We start from the raw sequence: 16078 nt of genomic DNA, 5'->3' as shown, positions 1-16078 counted from the left end.
AATCAGTGACGTACACTATCTGTTTATTTTAATGATGGCCGCTATCTAGAACCGAACAGTCACAATTCCACACCAGCTAGCAGAAAAAGATTTTCTATTAATTTAGTGAAATTTGAGTCTTCTTCCTTCCTCTTTCTCCCCGCTTCTCTCCACCAGGTTTTCCCAATGTGGAATCTGTGGGTCACATTTGGCCCACCTTCCTTTCAGTTTGTCTTGCCGTGATAATGGACAAATTTTCTATAAATAACAGATTTTGTACAAATTAATAACAGATTAAACAAATTACAGCTCAGTGTAGTACTGTTTTGTATTTTTTTATATATATATATATATATATTTAGAATGTCAGTTTTTTAAATATCTAAAATGCAATGCATTTAACTGTTATGTAATTCACTGTGTGTAATTCATACATCAACATTTACTTTTGGCCTGTGGTCCTCCACCCACATTAATTTATGGCCCTTCAAAGGAAAGAATTTGAGCACCTTCTGAAATGACTTATAATTTGAAATTACTTTATTTACCAGTTTCTTTCATTTCCAAAGCAGAGTTCTGGTGGCCACTAAAGCCACTGCTGCTTTTTTGAAGGGAAAAAAGTGGAAAGAAGCGGTGTTTGCAGGTTTTGTTTTTTTTTGTTTTTTTTGGGCAGTATCGACATTGCATTCTGTGATTATAACAGGGCTTTAATGGCCCACACAGAAGTGTAGCCCAGGGACCCATCGAGGGCTAGTGACCACTTTTCATCTGCTTCTGACCACAGCTCAACATGAATAAAATAAAATGTCCACATGTACCACACATCCTGTATTAAGGAGCAACAAAATTCACAGAAAGCAAATAATACTTTTAACATATAGTGGAGCATGATGATGAAAAATTGTGGGGCTCTGTGAGTATAAGATGTCCTGTTGGTTTGTCTTTGGCTTCAGGTAGTGAGGTGGTAATCAAGTAACTTAAGGTGCCTTGACACTTGCACGAATTTGATCCCCGCAGGGGCACACAATCTGGTTTGCCAGTGAGTAAACTCTTTGTAAACTGTATGTGAAAATTTTGAAATGTTCAAAACTTCTGGCACGCATTAATTTTGTGAACTTGCTGTGAACATTGTGCAACCTATTCAAAAACGCTTTGTGTCACTGTGAGTCGGTATGTCTCATTGTCGCAGAGCATCTGAACGATTATGACGAGATGTTACATCTATAATAAAGATAATTTTACACATACATTATCTAACTCATAAGAAGAAATGAAAATGCAACTGTTTTACCAAGCCATTGCAAATAAATAAATAATTACCTTTGCATCCCCCACCCACGATGCGCACGAGACAACCTGTAGCTGTATATAGTTTGTGATTTTGGGAGCGATGAGAGATGATTTCATCAGCCAAGTTCTGAGAACAAATGCGTCATCGGCTATGAAATTATTTTATATAACGCGGCATCCAGCGGGACAAAGTGGGTAATATTGGCACGACGAATTACGCAGCAGCACGGGGATTACATTTGTGCAAATTTCAAGGTGCCTTTCCACTTAGTCATTCATGAATGTCAAAAAGGACTCATCACAGAATCACACTGGTCTGGGGCAACCTACTCCTCAAACATGGGGACATTTTCTTTCTTCTCAACCAAGCTTTGCATCACAAATGTGACATCTATTCTCTTCTTCAAACTGAACCGTGGTCGCAAACAGTCTGCCCTGTGCATACTGCTCCTGTGTATTTAAGGTTTGAGGTTAAGCTGTTTTAGACCCAAAGGGACAGACAGATGAAGTGGGTGTTCTGTGTTTTTTTTTGCTTCTTTGTGCTTCAGCTTCGAAAACCCACCCATGATTACTGTACACATGCTAGCCACCACAGAAGGGGTGGCTCTTGGGTGTTGACTGTACTTGTTTGGATTCTGCAGCTGCACAGTTGTAAAGAGGTTATGACAGACGATTAGTGGTTTAGTGGTTTGTGTCTGATAGAATTTTTACATGTGGCCAGTCCCAAAACGGAATGACCCGTCACGGCATTGAATGTGACAATGACTTCATTCCCTGCCTTCACATGGCAAGTTGCACCAACACTTAAAAATAAATGGCCCACAGTATGTCTGAACATGTTGTCTGGACATGTTCTTTGGCTGATTGATCAAATAGAACACATAAAAATTGCAGTGTTCAAAGCCTATAAATAATTGGTTTGATTTAACTATATTAAGATGGTTTACAGCTCTGTAATCTATGTGAAATTGTGCCAAAGCTCACACCAAGACACCACACAAATGCCTTGTTTAGACGCATTATCAGCCTGGAATATTCATACTTTGAAGTGGCAGCTCACAAAAGGCTCTTTTGGGAATAATGTCTCCTTTTGAAACAAATCCACCAACACACCAATATTTTGAATGTTCTTGGACCAAACCAGAAGAAGCGCCTCTCGTGTCCTCCCCTGCATTTTTAAAACATTTACAACAAATGCTTCACAGTTCCAGCATTAGTCTCTCTATTATCTGAACCAAATTGGTGCTAAATGTTTTGACACGAGCCAGAATCAGAAGATTTCATATGGAGTTTGCAATGTAAATATTTGTTGATCAATTATAAAATCATATGTTATTGCAGTGAAATTTCCATCCCCCCATTTCTCCGTGTAAGGCGGAGTTGCCTCAGGAAGGTCATTCGGCTTAAATTTTGTGCCAAATCAGCATGCAGATCTATATCAGACCTGCTGTGGTGACTTGAGGGGAAAAAGGGAGAAGCAGAGAGGGGCTTACTTTTCCACCCCCCTGCTCCCCCCCCCCCCCGCCAGTGTTCATCCTGTTTGCCCTTTTTGGAACATCTATACAAACCAGTCGTTCCCTGAATTAGCAAAAGAAAAGAAGACCATTACAGGGCTGTAATGGCTTCTAAAGTTGCTTGGAGCTGAAGACCTCACAGTAAAATGAGGGGGTGGGCCTTGATGTGGAGGTGCAAACTTTAACGTGATGGAGATCGGCTGTCCCACCCACTTGCAAATTAATGGTGTTGTCCAACCCCTTCCCAGTAGACCACAGATGCCTGGAGAGCTCTCAGGAGGTCATGAGGGCAGCCACTCACTCATGTCTCTCTTTGTTCTCTTTCAGTCTGCTGCTTCTTCAGATGGTGGTAAGTACAGTTACTTTTTCTCATTAAAAACGTGAAAAATTTTTTAAGATTTGTCTGCAAGATTTCCCTTCAGTAGCCCTTTTTGTCTGATCTTTACCAGCCTATTTTCTGAAGGCTCCACAAATAATAAAACCATTTCTCTTTTGGCTGATTAACAAAGGGTGTTTGCTGAGTGTGCTTTGGGTTACATTGGAGACCTGTGTGCATGCTGATGTTTTTTTTTTTTTTTATTAGCCATTTTATTAACATTTGCTAACAGGGCAACTGAAATTGCTTCTTTCACAATGAATGTGACAACATGTGCACCGGTGTTTGCTTACTAGAGCCATCTCATTAACAATGCAGTTAAACTTGGATCCCAAAGCCTCAGCCGTAATCCATCAACCCAATTTTAAAGAATCTTTGGCTGGGGAACTTTAAGTGCTTTTGAATGAACAGTCTCTGTGCAATTTGATGATCTATGCACAGATGGGTGAGTTGGTTAGAAAAATGCAAGTATTGAGGACACATTACAGTCGCATTCGTCACTGCCTGAACCACTTGATTATATTTTACAGTGCTGTAGCTGAACTGTAGTTTTATTTTGACGTGCAACACAGCCTTACATGACCTTGATATTGTTATTTTGTCATTCGAAGCAAATAACCATTCCATTATTAACCCTGGTTGACTCTCTATGGAATGACAGCAGTTGTGTTTGTAACAAGCCCTTTGTTGTTTTTACTATGCACTCCCTTCTTGGTCATCCCACAGCTCTAATGTGGCCATCTACCGCCATGATAGCAGGTACTGTGCAGTCTGAGGAGTCAGTAGATGACCTTTAGTTCCTGGGACTTCTCCTTCTGTGTATCTCCTGTTGCCCTCATGTAATCTATGTTCTTGTGTGTCTTTGATTGATACCAAGTGGTATCTGCTGGTTTTCCTTGTGGGTTGCAGTTAGAATTGTTAGCACTGAGCACTATATTTTCACTCGTACAATGAACATCATTTTCAATAAAGGCCCACTGACACTTGCACGACTTTGATGCACGCACTTGCACGCCCTGTGTCGTGCAAGAGAGTAAACTTGTCTTTAACAGGTGCAGACTGAACGCAACAGAAATTTGAAATGTTCAAAAAATCTTTCACGTGTAAATGTCGTGCAACGTGGTGTGATCTGCTCACCAGCACTATGTGCAGCTCATCAAGTGGAGTAAAGAAGATGTGAACAGAGTGAATGGCTGCATCAGCGCACTGTATCAGAGCGCAGCTGGTCTGAACGATTATAATGAGATGTTAAAGCTATCACAAACATACTTTTACAGCTGCAGACAAGAAGGAAAGAACATGCAACTGTTTTACCAAGCCATGACAATGTGAACATGATGAATAATTACCTTTTTCGATGGCTCCAAATGCTTTCTCCAGCTCGTTTGGCTAGAGCGCTCCTCTGTGATTCAGGAAGCGATTAGAGACATTTTCAGCAGCCAACTTGCAGAGCAAAGGATTCATCTGCTACGAAATAATTATTTTATATAACCAGCAGACACTCAGCACGTGGCAGTTGGTGGAACAAAGTACGGCATTCAGCTGGGAACACAGCAGGTGGAATCATCACGACGGCGTGTGCATCAAAGTCCTGCATCTGACGGGTGTACCAGACGGTACAGTCAGAATGATAACGTTCCTTTTACCCACCCTGTCTTGTGCCTTCCTTTCCTGTGGCTTGATCTGTTTGCCCTCTGAGTTCTAAGCATTTCTTTAACCCAAAGGATGTGGTTCTCGATCTAAAGCCCCTTTCACACCGGGCCTGCTTCGAGTTGCGTCATGCGGCGTCAGGACGACGCCAAGTTGATGCAACCTAAAGCCACAATACCGTGAGGGACACAAAGGGTGATGCGACATGAACGCCGAAAATTAAACATGTTTAATTTTTTTCTGCGTTGAGCACAGGACGCACAAAGGAAGTAGTTTTCTCGCAAATTGAGGCAACTTAACTGTACTTAACATGACTGGATGCCACACCCATACAACATAATGTTACCCGATGCCAATTTATGATTCCTGCTGTGCTCCATTGTTGCAGAGCTATAAATCACAAAGGATTGTTGTTGAACTTTTTATACCATGTACACAATGCAGTAAAACTATACCGCTCAAAGAGCACGTGAACAATTAAAAGAAAAAAAAAATGCTCATTGCAGCCTGGCTGCAGCTCCTTGCGCTCACCTCCTCAAGTTCTCTCATGATTGTGTTAAATAAAGTCCACATGTCCTGCTCACAGACTGATTGCCAGAGACAGGACAAGTCCACATCCAGTGTACTCCTCACGTAGGACATCGCCACGTCCACTTACGGACTGTGCGTGTGAATGCCTGCTGCAGCTCTGCGGTCACAGGAAGAATGATAAACTTTTAACAGAAATCAGAGGGCACACCTGCAGCGCTACACAAGAAGAAATATAAACAAGAAGAGAAATAAGAGCGCACTCCTGCTCATTTAACAGTCTGGCTGCAGCTGAGCTCCTCAGCGGTCTCAGACATTCCTGCGTTATTAGATACACAGCATATGCAACTTGAAGCAGGCCCGGTGTGAAAGGGGCTTAACAGTCGTATCCATGTTATCACCTAACATGAGATTGCAGTACTTTGACAGAGTGATGTAAACGTTTAGAGCAGTAGATTTGGAATAAGTGTCTCATTTTGGGAGATATTGAAATCCATACTGACATTTCATTTTTTATAGTTTAAATGGACATTTCTCATACACCGAATGGTACCAAAATCCTCTGTGACAGGTCCGAATTTCACTTTGGATTCCCTAAGGAGAACAGAAGCATCCCATCCGAGCATCTTCTTTAGATATCTGGTCCCAGAAAGGTGTTTTTTTATTTTTTTTATTTGGTTGTTTTATACAAATGCAAACAACACATCGCAGAGGAGAGCAGTGAGGCACCAGTCATAACATGAACATGATTAGGTAAGAGGGGAAAAATCTGTATGGATTGGAACAGAAGTCCTACGTGTTGCGCTCTCCTGCTGGAATGTCAAAATTTCCATAATTGTTGAGTAGATGTTTCCCTTCAATGTAACCTGTTAGACATGGAAGAGGGGCCTGTGTTGACTCTTCTTTCAACTGCTAACTCAGACATGTGACAGAAGAGCTGTCATCATGGATTTATGGTGAGAGGAGATTATTTGATATATTTGGGAGGTTTGTCATCATTATGATCCACTTGTCATTGTTGTTGGCTAGCATGCTTTGGCAGTAAAAAAACATAACAAAACAAAAAAAAAAAAACAGAGTTCAACATCAGTCTGGAATAAAATTTATTTTTCTGAGGACTTCTAGTTATGGCGACCGTGTGAAAAGCCATGTTCTTCACTGCTCCGCTATTGTGCTACTTTTTGGCGTTAATCTTCCTTAGCTCTAAAGAACGTTCTTCAACACTCCTAACTCAACAGGATGCCTCCAAAAACATCAAAAACTCCACAAGAAGTCAATGAAAAGGCAAAACAACCAAAGCTAACAGACTACACTCTCCGTGATCTGCAGAAAGCTAATGCTAACGAGAGCGTCCTCGCTCCACAGCTAATCGAGGCAACAAATGCCGAGGAGAAATCCCAGAACAGTAAGGTGGATGAAATATTAACTATCATCACCACTATAAAATCAGATTTGAACAACATTCGTGGAGAAATAAAGGACTGTGCTAAAAGGGTCAATGAAGCGGAAACTCGCATTTCCAACGCGGAAGATGAAGTAGAGATCCTGCGGGCTAAAACTAGCGCTCTGGAAACGAAACAGAAAGCGCTGGAAGAAAAAATACTGGACTTGGAGTCGAGGTCCAGGCGCAATAACTTGAGACTCGCGTTTCTCCCAGAGGGATCTGAAGGACGAGACCCTTGTAAGTTTTTGGAAAAGTAGCTACCGGAGGTATTTGGCCGCAAAATCTACGCTACTCCCATGATCATCGAGAGAGCCCGCAGGATTTGGCCCGAAGCGAGACAACAGCGAGGCGCCCCGTGTTTTGATCATGAAATTCCTCAACAACAGGGATAAGATGGCTACTGTTACCGCGGCAAGAGCAAAAGGGAACATTTATTACGAGGAGCATCTGGTACGGTTCTATCCTGATTTTGCCTCGGGTGTGCACCAGCAACGCAAACAATTTGATCCCGTCCGAGAAGAGCTTCGCAAACTGGGACTGAGACACGGACTTGTCCACCCGGCGAAACTACTGGTGACTCAAGACGGAAAAACTTACGTTTTCAAGACGCCAGCGGAGGCTCGGGAATTTTTACGCAAGAACCAGAAGAATGGAGAAGACATGTAACGTTGTAATTTGTAACATTCATTATGTTTAAGAGCAGTGTCACACCGTTCATGATCTACCTTATGTTGAATGACTGCCCATATTCACTGCTCTACACTTAATACAACTAAAGGACAGCAGCTAAGATATACTAATGTGAACAATAGCACATATAGCAGCAGTTTATATTTGTTTTGAATACAAGAGAAAGGTTTGACTGCTCCTCACGCTGTGTGGATCGGTCACATGCGATAACGGAAGATGAATCAAGGAGGGAGGGGGGCCCACAGAGGGGATGGTTGGGGTACTGTTTTGAGTTAAGGTGTTACATGCAGGTTCGTTATGTTAAGTGTTATGCTTCTCTCAAATTATTATTTATGTCTACTGGTAATCCCGAAACAACTGAATATAGTTATTCATTATATGATAATGTTACTTCTATGTTTCTGCTTTATGAATAACTTTAAAGGGTTAAAATGGCACAGGGTGTAAATCAAAATTTTGTAACTTGGAATTGCAGGGGACTACAGCGCTATAAAAAGGTTAAACAGGTCATGAACAAACTAAAAAGTATGGACTCCAAAATCATATTTTTGCAAGAGACTCACCTGATGGAGGAAGACGAAAAAAGGGTTAGGAGAAGGTGGCGGGGTAGTGTATACACATCAGCATTTTCCTCCCGTGCAAGGGGAGTAATGACACTTATTCATGAAACTGTTCCATTCCAAATAAATAATGTTATTAAAGATAAGAGGGGTAGATATCGAATTATTCAAGGATCATTACTATTAGAAAACATAAATTTAGTCAATGTGTATGGTCCTAATATTGATGACTCTTCTTTTTATGTTGATTTATTTTTTTTTTGCTTTCAACTCTGTCGGGACATCATATAATAGCAGGGGACTTTAACTGTACCCTGGAACCAGGTCAAGACCGATCAACGGGAGTAGATCAGTCTCATAATAACTGCAGATCAACTATAAAACAATTTATGAGCAAGCTGAAACTAACAGATATTTGGAGAACACTAAATCAACAAAATAAATCATATTCATGTTATTCTGCAACATTCCAAACATATTCACGTATAGATTATTTTTTAATTTCAACAGATTTGATATCAAAAATTCAAAATTGTTCATATGATAATATTGCTATCTCAGATCATGCACCATGTAAATTAATTTATCAAGATGAAGATATCACCTGTGAACCACCCAGATAGAGGTTTCAACACAAATGGTTACAAGATGAGGAATTCATCAAATTTATTGGAAGTAAAATAGATGAATATTTTATTTTTAATAAAAATCAAACATCAGCAGGAATCAGATGGGATGCTTTTAAAGCATTCCTCAGAGGACACATTATTAGTTACACTGGCCATAAATCTAAAAAAGCAAAACAAGAACTAAAACAACTGGAAAATAATAACAAAACGCAAGAGAAAGTATTTGAGGAAAATGATCCTGTGGCGGCAAAAGAACTTCTACTTTTGAGAGCAGATTATGAAAAACAAACAAGCTTTAAAGCTGCAACTAGTCTTTTACGGTTAAAGCAAACATTTTACGAGCAAGGGGACAGAGCTGGAAAGCTACTAGCATGGCAAATTAAGCAGCTTGAAACAAAAACGACAATTACTACTTTAGAAAATAAAGGTCGAACAATAGTAAACCCAAAAGAAATTAATGATGCATTTAAGGATTATTATAAAAAATTGTATAATACAGAAACAAATTGTAGTATTCAGACCATGAATGCAGTCTTGGATAGGATAAAGATTCCAACTATTTCAGACAGACACAGAAGAGAATTAGATCTAGAAATAACAACAGAAGAAATCTCAAATGCCATCGACGCAATGAAATTAGGTAAGCGGGCTGGCCCAGATGGTATTCCTATTGATATATACAGAAAATTTAAAGATAAACTGCTAAAGCCACTGCTAGATATGATAGAAGAAACTTTCGAAAAAGATTGCCTACTGTTGTCCCTAAATGAAGCACTAATAGTTCTGCTGCCAAAACCCGGGAAACCTCCAACTAAATGTGAAAATTTGAGACCAATTAGTCTCCTCAATTCTGACCTTAAAATAATTTGTAAAATATTGGCAAGGCGACTTCAGAAAGTCCTTCCTAGTGTAATAAATATCGATCAGAATGGGTTCATAAGTGGAAGACAAGGCTTTCACAATGTGAGAAGAGTTCTGAATATTCTTCACTACAAAAAAGATGAAAAAGACTGCGCACTCCTTTCAATCGACGCAGAAAAGGCCTTCGATAGAGTCGAATGGCCCTATCTCTTTAATATTTTGGATAGATTTGGCCTTGGAAGCAATTTTACAAAATGGATAAAAATACTTTACAAAAATCCAACAGCAGAAACTTTAACAAATAGACATCTTTCAAAACCATTTAAAATCAAAAGAGGTTGCTGTCAAGGCTGCCCCCTCTCTCCCCTGCTATTCTCCTTAGTGATAGAACCTTTCGCATCAGCTGTATGCTCGCACTCACAAATATCTGGAATAAGTATAGGTCAGAATGAACATAAGATCGCATTATTTGCTGTCGACGTCATTTTATTTCTATCAAAACTTGCGTCCTCAATCCCGGCAGTTTTGGAAGTAATACAACTATTTGGGAATATCTCAGGTTATAAAGTGAATGAAAAAGTCTTCAATGTTATTATTAAATGCAATGGAAAGAAAACACCCCAATATTCATATTTTAACTTACAAATTTAAAATAATAAAACAATTCGAATATTTGGGAATCTTAAATCTTACCAAATACAGAAAAATTGGTTAGGGCAAATTATGACAGGCTAAAAGAAGAAATTAAAACATCTGTAGATCGATGGAAGCCATTGCCTCTATCTATTATGGGAAGAATAAATACTTTAAAAATGATTATATTGCCAAAATTGTTGTACCTATTTCAAAACATCCCTTTACCCCCCCTTCTGACTTGTTTGCTTGGATTAAAAAAAAACAACTGAGTTTGATATGGAACAATGGAAAATCTAAACTCCGTCTCTCTCTTCTGTACATGCCATTTGACAGTGGAGGGTTGAAATGCCCCAATTTTCTATGGTACTACTGGGCTACACAATTGCGCTCCATGACTTTTTATTTTAATGACAACAATAACCCACACTGGGTAGAAATGGAAGGCCAAAGTGTAAAACTACCCCTGCATTCATTCTTTTACTCTGACACAACAAAACAGCTATTGAAACAAATAACAAATCCCCTTCTCAAACAAATGGTGAAGGTCTGGTATGATGTCAGAAAATACTTAAAAGAGACCCAAACATTATCTCAGCTAAGTCCTATATGGGGTAATCAGCTGTTCACTCCCGGAAGAGCAGACGCCACTTTTAAAACATGGGCAACTAAGGGACTTACAACAATTGGGAATCTCTACCCACCAAAATCGGATAATTTCATGTCTTTTGGAGAACTCAAAGTAAAGTTTGATCTTGACAACAAACACTACTTTAAATACTTGCAACTGAGAAGTTTTGTAAATAAATATCAAATCAACCTACAAAAAATTCCACTTACACAGTTAGAAAATTTGATATTAAAAAATAAAACTAAGAAAAGGCATAATCTCAGATTTTTACAAACTACTGCAATCATACGCAAATGAAAATTCAACAAGAAAATTAGTATCCTGGAATGATGATTTAAACATTAAAATCAGTGAGCATGATTGGGAAAAAGTTTGCGAAAAATCTCAACAAATATTAATAGCCATCTAAGAATATTACAATTTAAATGGTTAATGCGAGTATACACTACACCAGTTAAATTAAATAAATATAGTAAGAACATTCCAGACACATATATAAAATGTGGCTTAAAAGGAACATTAATACATTGCATATGAGAATGCAGCCAGATAAGACATTTTTGGCTAAAAGTAAAAGACCAAATAGAGAAAATAATTTCAAAAAAGATTACTTTAGAGCCCTCAATGTTCTTATTGGCTCTATACCCGAAGAAACACAATTTCAGTAAAACAGACTGCATTTGTAATCATATAAGCTCATTAATAGCTAAAAGATGTATTGCTCTGACCTGGAAAAATGTCAATGGACCATGCGCCTCCCAGTGGCTAAAACAAATGCTCTTGCCTACCATTGGAAAGAATATCATACATACATAAAGCGAAACAACATCTATTTGAAAAGATATGGAGACTGTTTATAAATTTTATAAAGGATTTGGACTCATCTGATGACCTCATTGATTTTTAAGCCCACTGCAGAAAGTACTAATTGTAACGTTTACAATGTTATAAAATAAGAGAAGCCGTTTTGTTCTTTTTGTTCCGTTGCCTTTTTTTTTCTTTTTGCTTTCTCTATACAGAAACACCATGTAAGACATACTCTGTAAAATAATTTAGTTAAAGTTGTACACGGATAAAGGGTGAATAAAATGTATTTGGCAAAAAAAAACAAAACTACTTTTTCTGAAAATGACTGTCAGGCACAACCATCCTCCCTTGAGGATGTCTGAAGAAGGGCTTCCATCTTTTTGTCAATCCAGTCTGGGTTGTTTGACACACACAGCTGGCAAAGCTCCCCACAGGATAATTGGCATCAGTATTTACTCACTTCTTTATCTGCATGAATCTAACACTATAGAACGGGAAGCTTTTGCCTTATTCAAGAAAGGAAGGTGCTTTAAAGACTCATTATTATTGGAGATAATTATTCTTATTTTATTTGACAAATTCTTGCAAGAGCATTACATAACCACAGACCTACTTCTTGTGTGCTGTTATTGCATCGCTCTGCAAAAGTCTGCAGGAAAGTTGAGCGGAGAGATGAAGAGGGCACACTGGAGATTGGCTATAAAAACCCTTTAACATTAGAGCTATCTCACCTTTGGACTGCTGTCTCATCTTGTAGACTACACTGGTGGAGGTGGAGTTCAGTTGCAGGGATGCTGCAGCCAGAGCAGCCTGAACAGTAATGGCAGCCTTCCAGGAGCAGGCAGCCATCGCAGGGTTTCAGAGCAGCAAGTGGCCAGCTGGGCAGGCTGCTTTGAGCACCTCCTTCAGGACCCAGTGGGTGTGCGCTACTTCTCGGTAAGACGGGGAAGTTTCTTAAGCTGATTGAAGTTAGAAATTTCCAAATGCGTGTTGGCAACAAAGAGTTACCGTTGATATGAAGTTTGAGAGTGGGTGGAAGTGGAGCTGTTCATTGGTTTATACATAAAGAAAACTATCTTCTCTTTCCATAAGAAATGTACTCCCCCCCCTTTTTTGACAGTTTATGTTGAATGTCATTAACGGATTGTAATCAACTACTTTATCAATTTTAAATGTGTTTTTTTATTATTATTTTATTGATTTTTTCCAATTAATCATTTATCCTTTACTTAATTTACCAGGAAATCAACTATTGATAAATAACTTTCAAACTTGCATTCAATTTTTTTTTCATAAAAGTCTTTATTTTACAAATCTCTAAATAAATAAATAAACCCCAACATATAGAAAGCGCCAAAAATTTAAAAGGCAGCTGAGAAAATGGTGCGGAAGAAAATCCTGTACACAGCTTTGCTTTTTCTTGAGATGCACAAAGACAGAAAATCTTATTTAATAGGAGTGCAGTTCATGACTATTTTCATTATCATTTCATCTGTTTATTATTTTCTGGATTAATTTGTTTTTTGCTTGGCCTCTAAAATGTCAGAAAATGGAGCAAGATATCAATTAGTGCTTTTCAAACTCCAAAATGGAGTCCTGAAATGTCTTATTTTGTTCACAACCTGAAGATACTCAGTTTTTTTTAAATCAGAGAGGAGTTGAGAAACCTGAAAATATTCACATTTACAAAGCTGAAACCAGAGAATTTGGACATGAAAAAAACACAATGATTAATCGATGACCAAAATAGTTGTCAATTAATTTAATTGATTAATGTTCTATTAATCCTTGCAGCAGTTTCTTGTACCTACATTTGGAATAGTTCTGAATTTAGGGTTGGATTTTGTTAGCACGTAGGCACCTTTCATATTTAATATGTTTGAATTTAGCTAACAACACAATGTGAAGGTCCAACAGTAAGTTTTAGCCAGAACCACCTCCCTCCACACCTTCTACCAACACTGATCCGAGCTGCACTCGCCCACACTGTTCTTCGCCTACACTAACAAATCTTGTTCAGAACATTACATATAATAATTTTTAATCTTCACGACTGCTCTCAGCAGTGTTACTGGAAAAACAATAAAAATGAGCAGCAGTTAAAGATGATATATAAACTCATATACTGTCTGCTTAAACAGGAATTTCTCAAGAAAGAATTCAGTGAGGAGAACATCTTGTTCTGGCAGGCCTGTGAATACTTCAGTCATGTCCCTGCAACTGACAAAAAGCAGGTAAGGCCGCAGTGTGCAGCTACATATGCAGCTCATGTTTGGTTTTCTGGTTCATGGTGATTCAGTAGAACATGTTCGGTTTTGGTTTCCTTCACAAAGGATATAATGGCCACAAATGAGCCTCAGAAAGTGGAAAAAATGATGCTGATGTCTATAGCAACATACAGCCTGTAAAAATACTCACCCTTTTTTTTTTTTTTACACACAAATTATTTGTACTAAACAGGGCTTACACACGCGAAATGTGAATGAGCCAGTGCAGCAAGATTAACATAACTCGCAAACAAATGTATCAATGAATGTGTAGTTTCGAATGAAGATAAACAACAATATGAAAATGAACTGAGTAGAATTTGGTGTATCTGGTCACAATCAGTTATGAGATATTGTGAATTATTTGTCATTGACTGCCACAATGTTGCTCAGACATACGGTTTCACACTGCTGACACAAATACCTCTCTGTGGTACGGTATTAAGTGTTGACACATTCACAGCACCAATTTGCTTTATAATACAGTTAAATTAGCAGTGTACTGGTTCAGCATCCTGTACTGGATGTTGAACCAGCCTGCATCTGTGTAACACATCAGGCTCCCCAAGGGTGGTGCAGAGCTGGTGAAGTTGGTGGGTGAGCTGAGGTGGTGCTATCTGGTTCCCACTGTCCTGCAAGATGTGTTTGAAGTTTACAGCCATTTGAGTTTAGTGCAGTCAGGGGATGGATCCAAGAACATTTTCAAGTCACTGAATACACATTTGCGTTCATTTGACTTACTAATTGAAAGAGAATATCTGCGTAAAAGAAGTAAATACACAAGAGTGCGAGTTCATTTTGTAAGAACTCTCAACTGTAGAGTTGTACTTTAATTCTGTGCCATTTCCTACAGCTATCCCAGAGAGCAGGTGAGATCTACAACAGCTTCTTATCTAGCAAGGCCACCACGCCGGTCAACATTGACAGCCAAGCCCAGCTGGCTGATGATGTCCTCACCTCCCCAAAGCCCGATATGTTCAAGACCCAGCAGCTACAGGTACTAGAACTTCTTAAGATACTGGAGCCTCTTCATGAAGTAAACGCAAGCAATGTTTGTGCAGTTGCGGCTGTTTCATTGCTTTATAAAATTTTAGGCCTGTGCCCTTGACTAATTACTCAGGAAAGGACAGCATGGGATGTTTTTGTAATCTAGATGGCATTATTCCGAGGAGGGTTTCTATGTTCACTTCAGCGGGAGGGGGGTTTGTTCTCATCTAGCCTTTAGTCACTTTGCACAAGCATATTGGGTTTTTTCAGTGGCCATCTGGGTTTGTTTACGAAAGGGCTCTGAGGCATTACCACAGAGATAAACACAAACTGGCATACACCCACAGATAATCTAGCACATACTCTACACATAGACATGCACTCGGCGATCTGGATATTTACAGATCATCTATAAGCATAATAAAATATTAACTTTTAAAGGACTCATCAAGATGTTGATTCTGACCATATGTCAAGGCTGGTTTCTTTAATCACTTTCGTCTTCTTCTCCACCTTGTTTCTGCTCCTCTACAGATCTTCAACCTGATGAAGTTTGACAGCTATTCACGTTTTCTCAAGTCCTCACTTTACCAGGAATGTGTGCATGCCGAGATGGAAGGTCGCCCCCTGCCAGATCCCTACCAAATACCGTGCAGTCCCGCGCCATCCAAACACAGTGCCAGCTCAGACCGCTCCACCCTTTCCACTCCCAAGAAGGTGCTTTCTGAGGAGCTTTGAATTGAGAACATGAATGAAAATCCAGGATGCTGTGGTTAACCTTGCCCAACAGTTCCGTTTGGCAGAAAACTTAACATTACTTTTCCAAACCACAGGACGCTCGAAAACAGAGGTCAGGGAGATCCCTTAATGAGGATAGCAGAGAGGAGAGTGCTGACAAAAAACGAGGGATTTTCTTTTCGTGGTCCCGCAACAGGAGTTTTGGAAAGGGTCCAAAGAAGAAGGACATTGGGGATATTAACCTTGGTGAGAAAAGTTTTAAATTTTGTAAATAAACAAACCTGCTGTCTTTTGGCTGAAACATCACTCGAGTTTTTAAGGTTCTACACACTTCCAGTACAGAATCTCATCATTTCCAGGGTTGCCATGGCTACAAGCAGTTTTGGGCATGTGGAAACACACTAAATGTACAATAATCAAAGTACTGACTGATTTATATGCTCTTGTGTAACATGGCAACCAGTACTGGTAGTAAAATGTGCACCATTTTTCCC

General features: G+C 39.2%; 1 protein-coding gene across 1 annotated transcript in view; it reads left to right on the top strand.

Moving 5' to 3' along the window:
• Positions 1-16078, top strand: part of rgs12a (regulator of G protein signaling 12a) — a 78440-nt gene that overhangs the window by 38420 nt on the left and 23942 nt on the right. The window contains 6 exon segments of the mRNA XM_034164203.1: positions 3111-3132; positions 12350-12528; positions 13734-13826; positions 14713-14856; positions 15381-15563; positions 15680-15830. Of these exon segments, the coding sequence (XP_034020094.1) occupies positions 3111-3132; positions 12350-12528; positions 13734-13826; positions 14713-14856; positions 15381-15563; positions 15680-15830 (772 nt within the window).

This window comes from Thalassophryne amazonica, chromosome 23 (genome assembly GCF_902500255.1).
Source record: "Thalassophryne amazonica chromosome 23, fThaAma1.1, whole genome shotgun sequence".
NCBI lineage: Eukaryota > Metazoa > Chordata > Actinopteri > Batrachoidiformes > Batrachoididae > Thalassophryne > Thalassophryne amazonica.
Note: the sequence above shows the minus strand (reverse complement) of the source record. Positions and strands in the feature narration are given on the sequence as shown.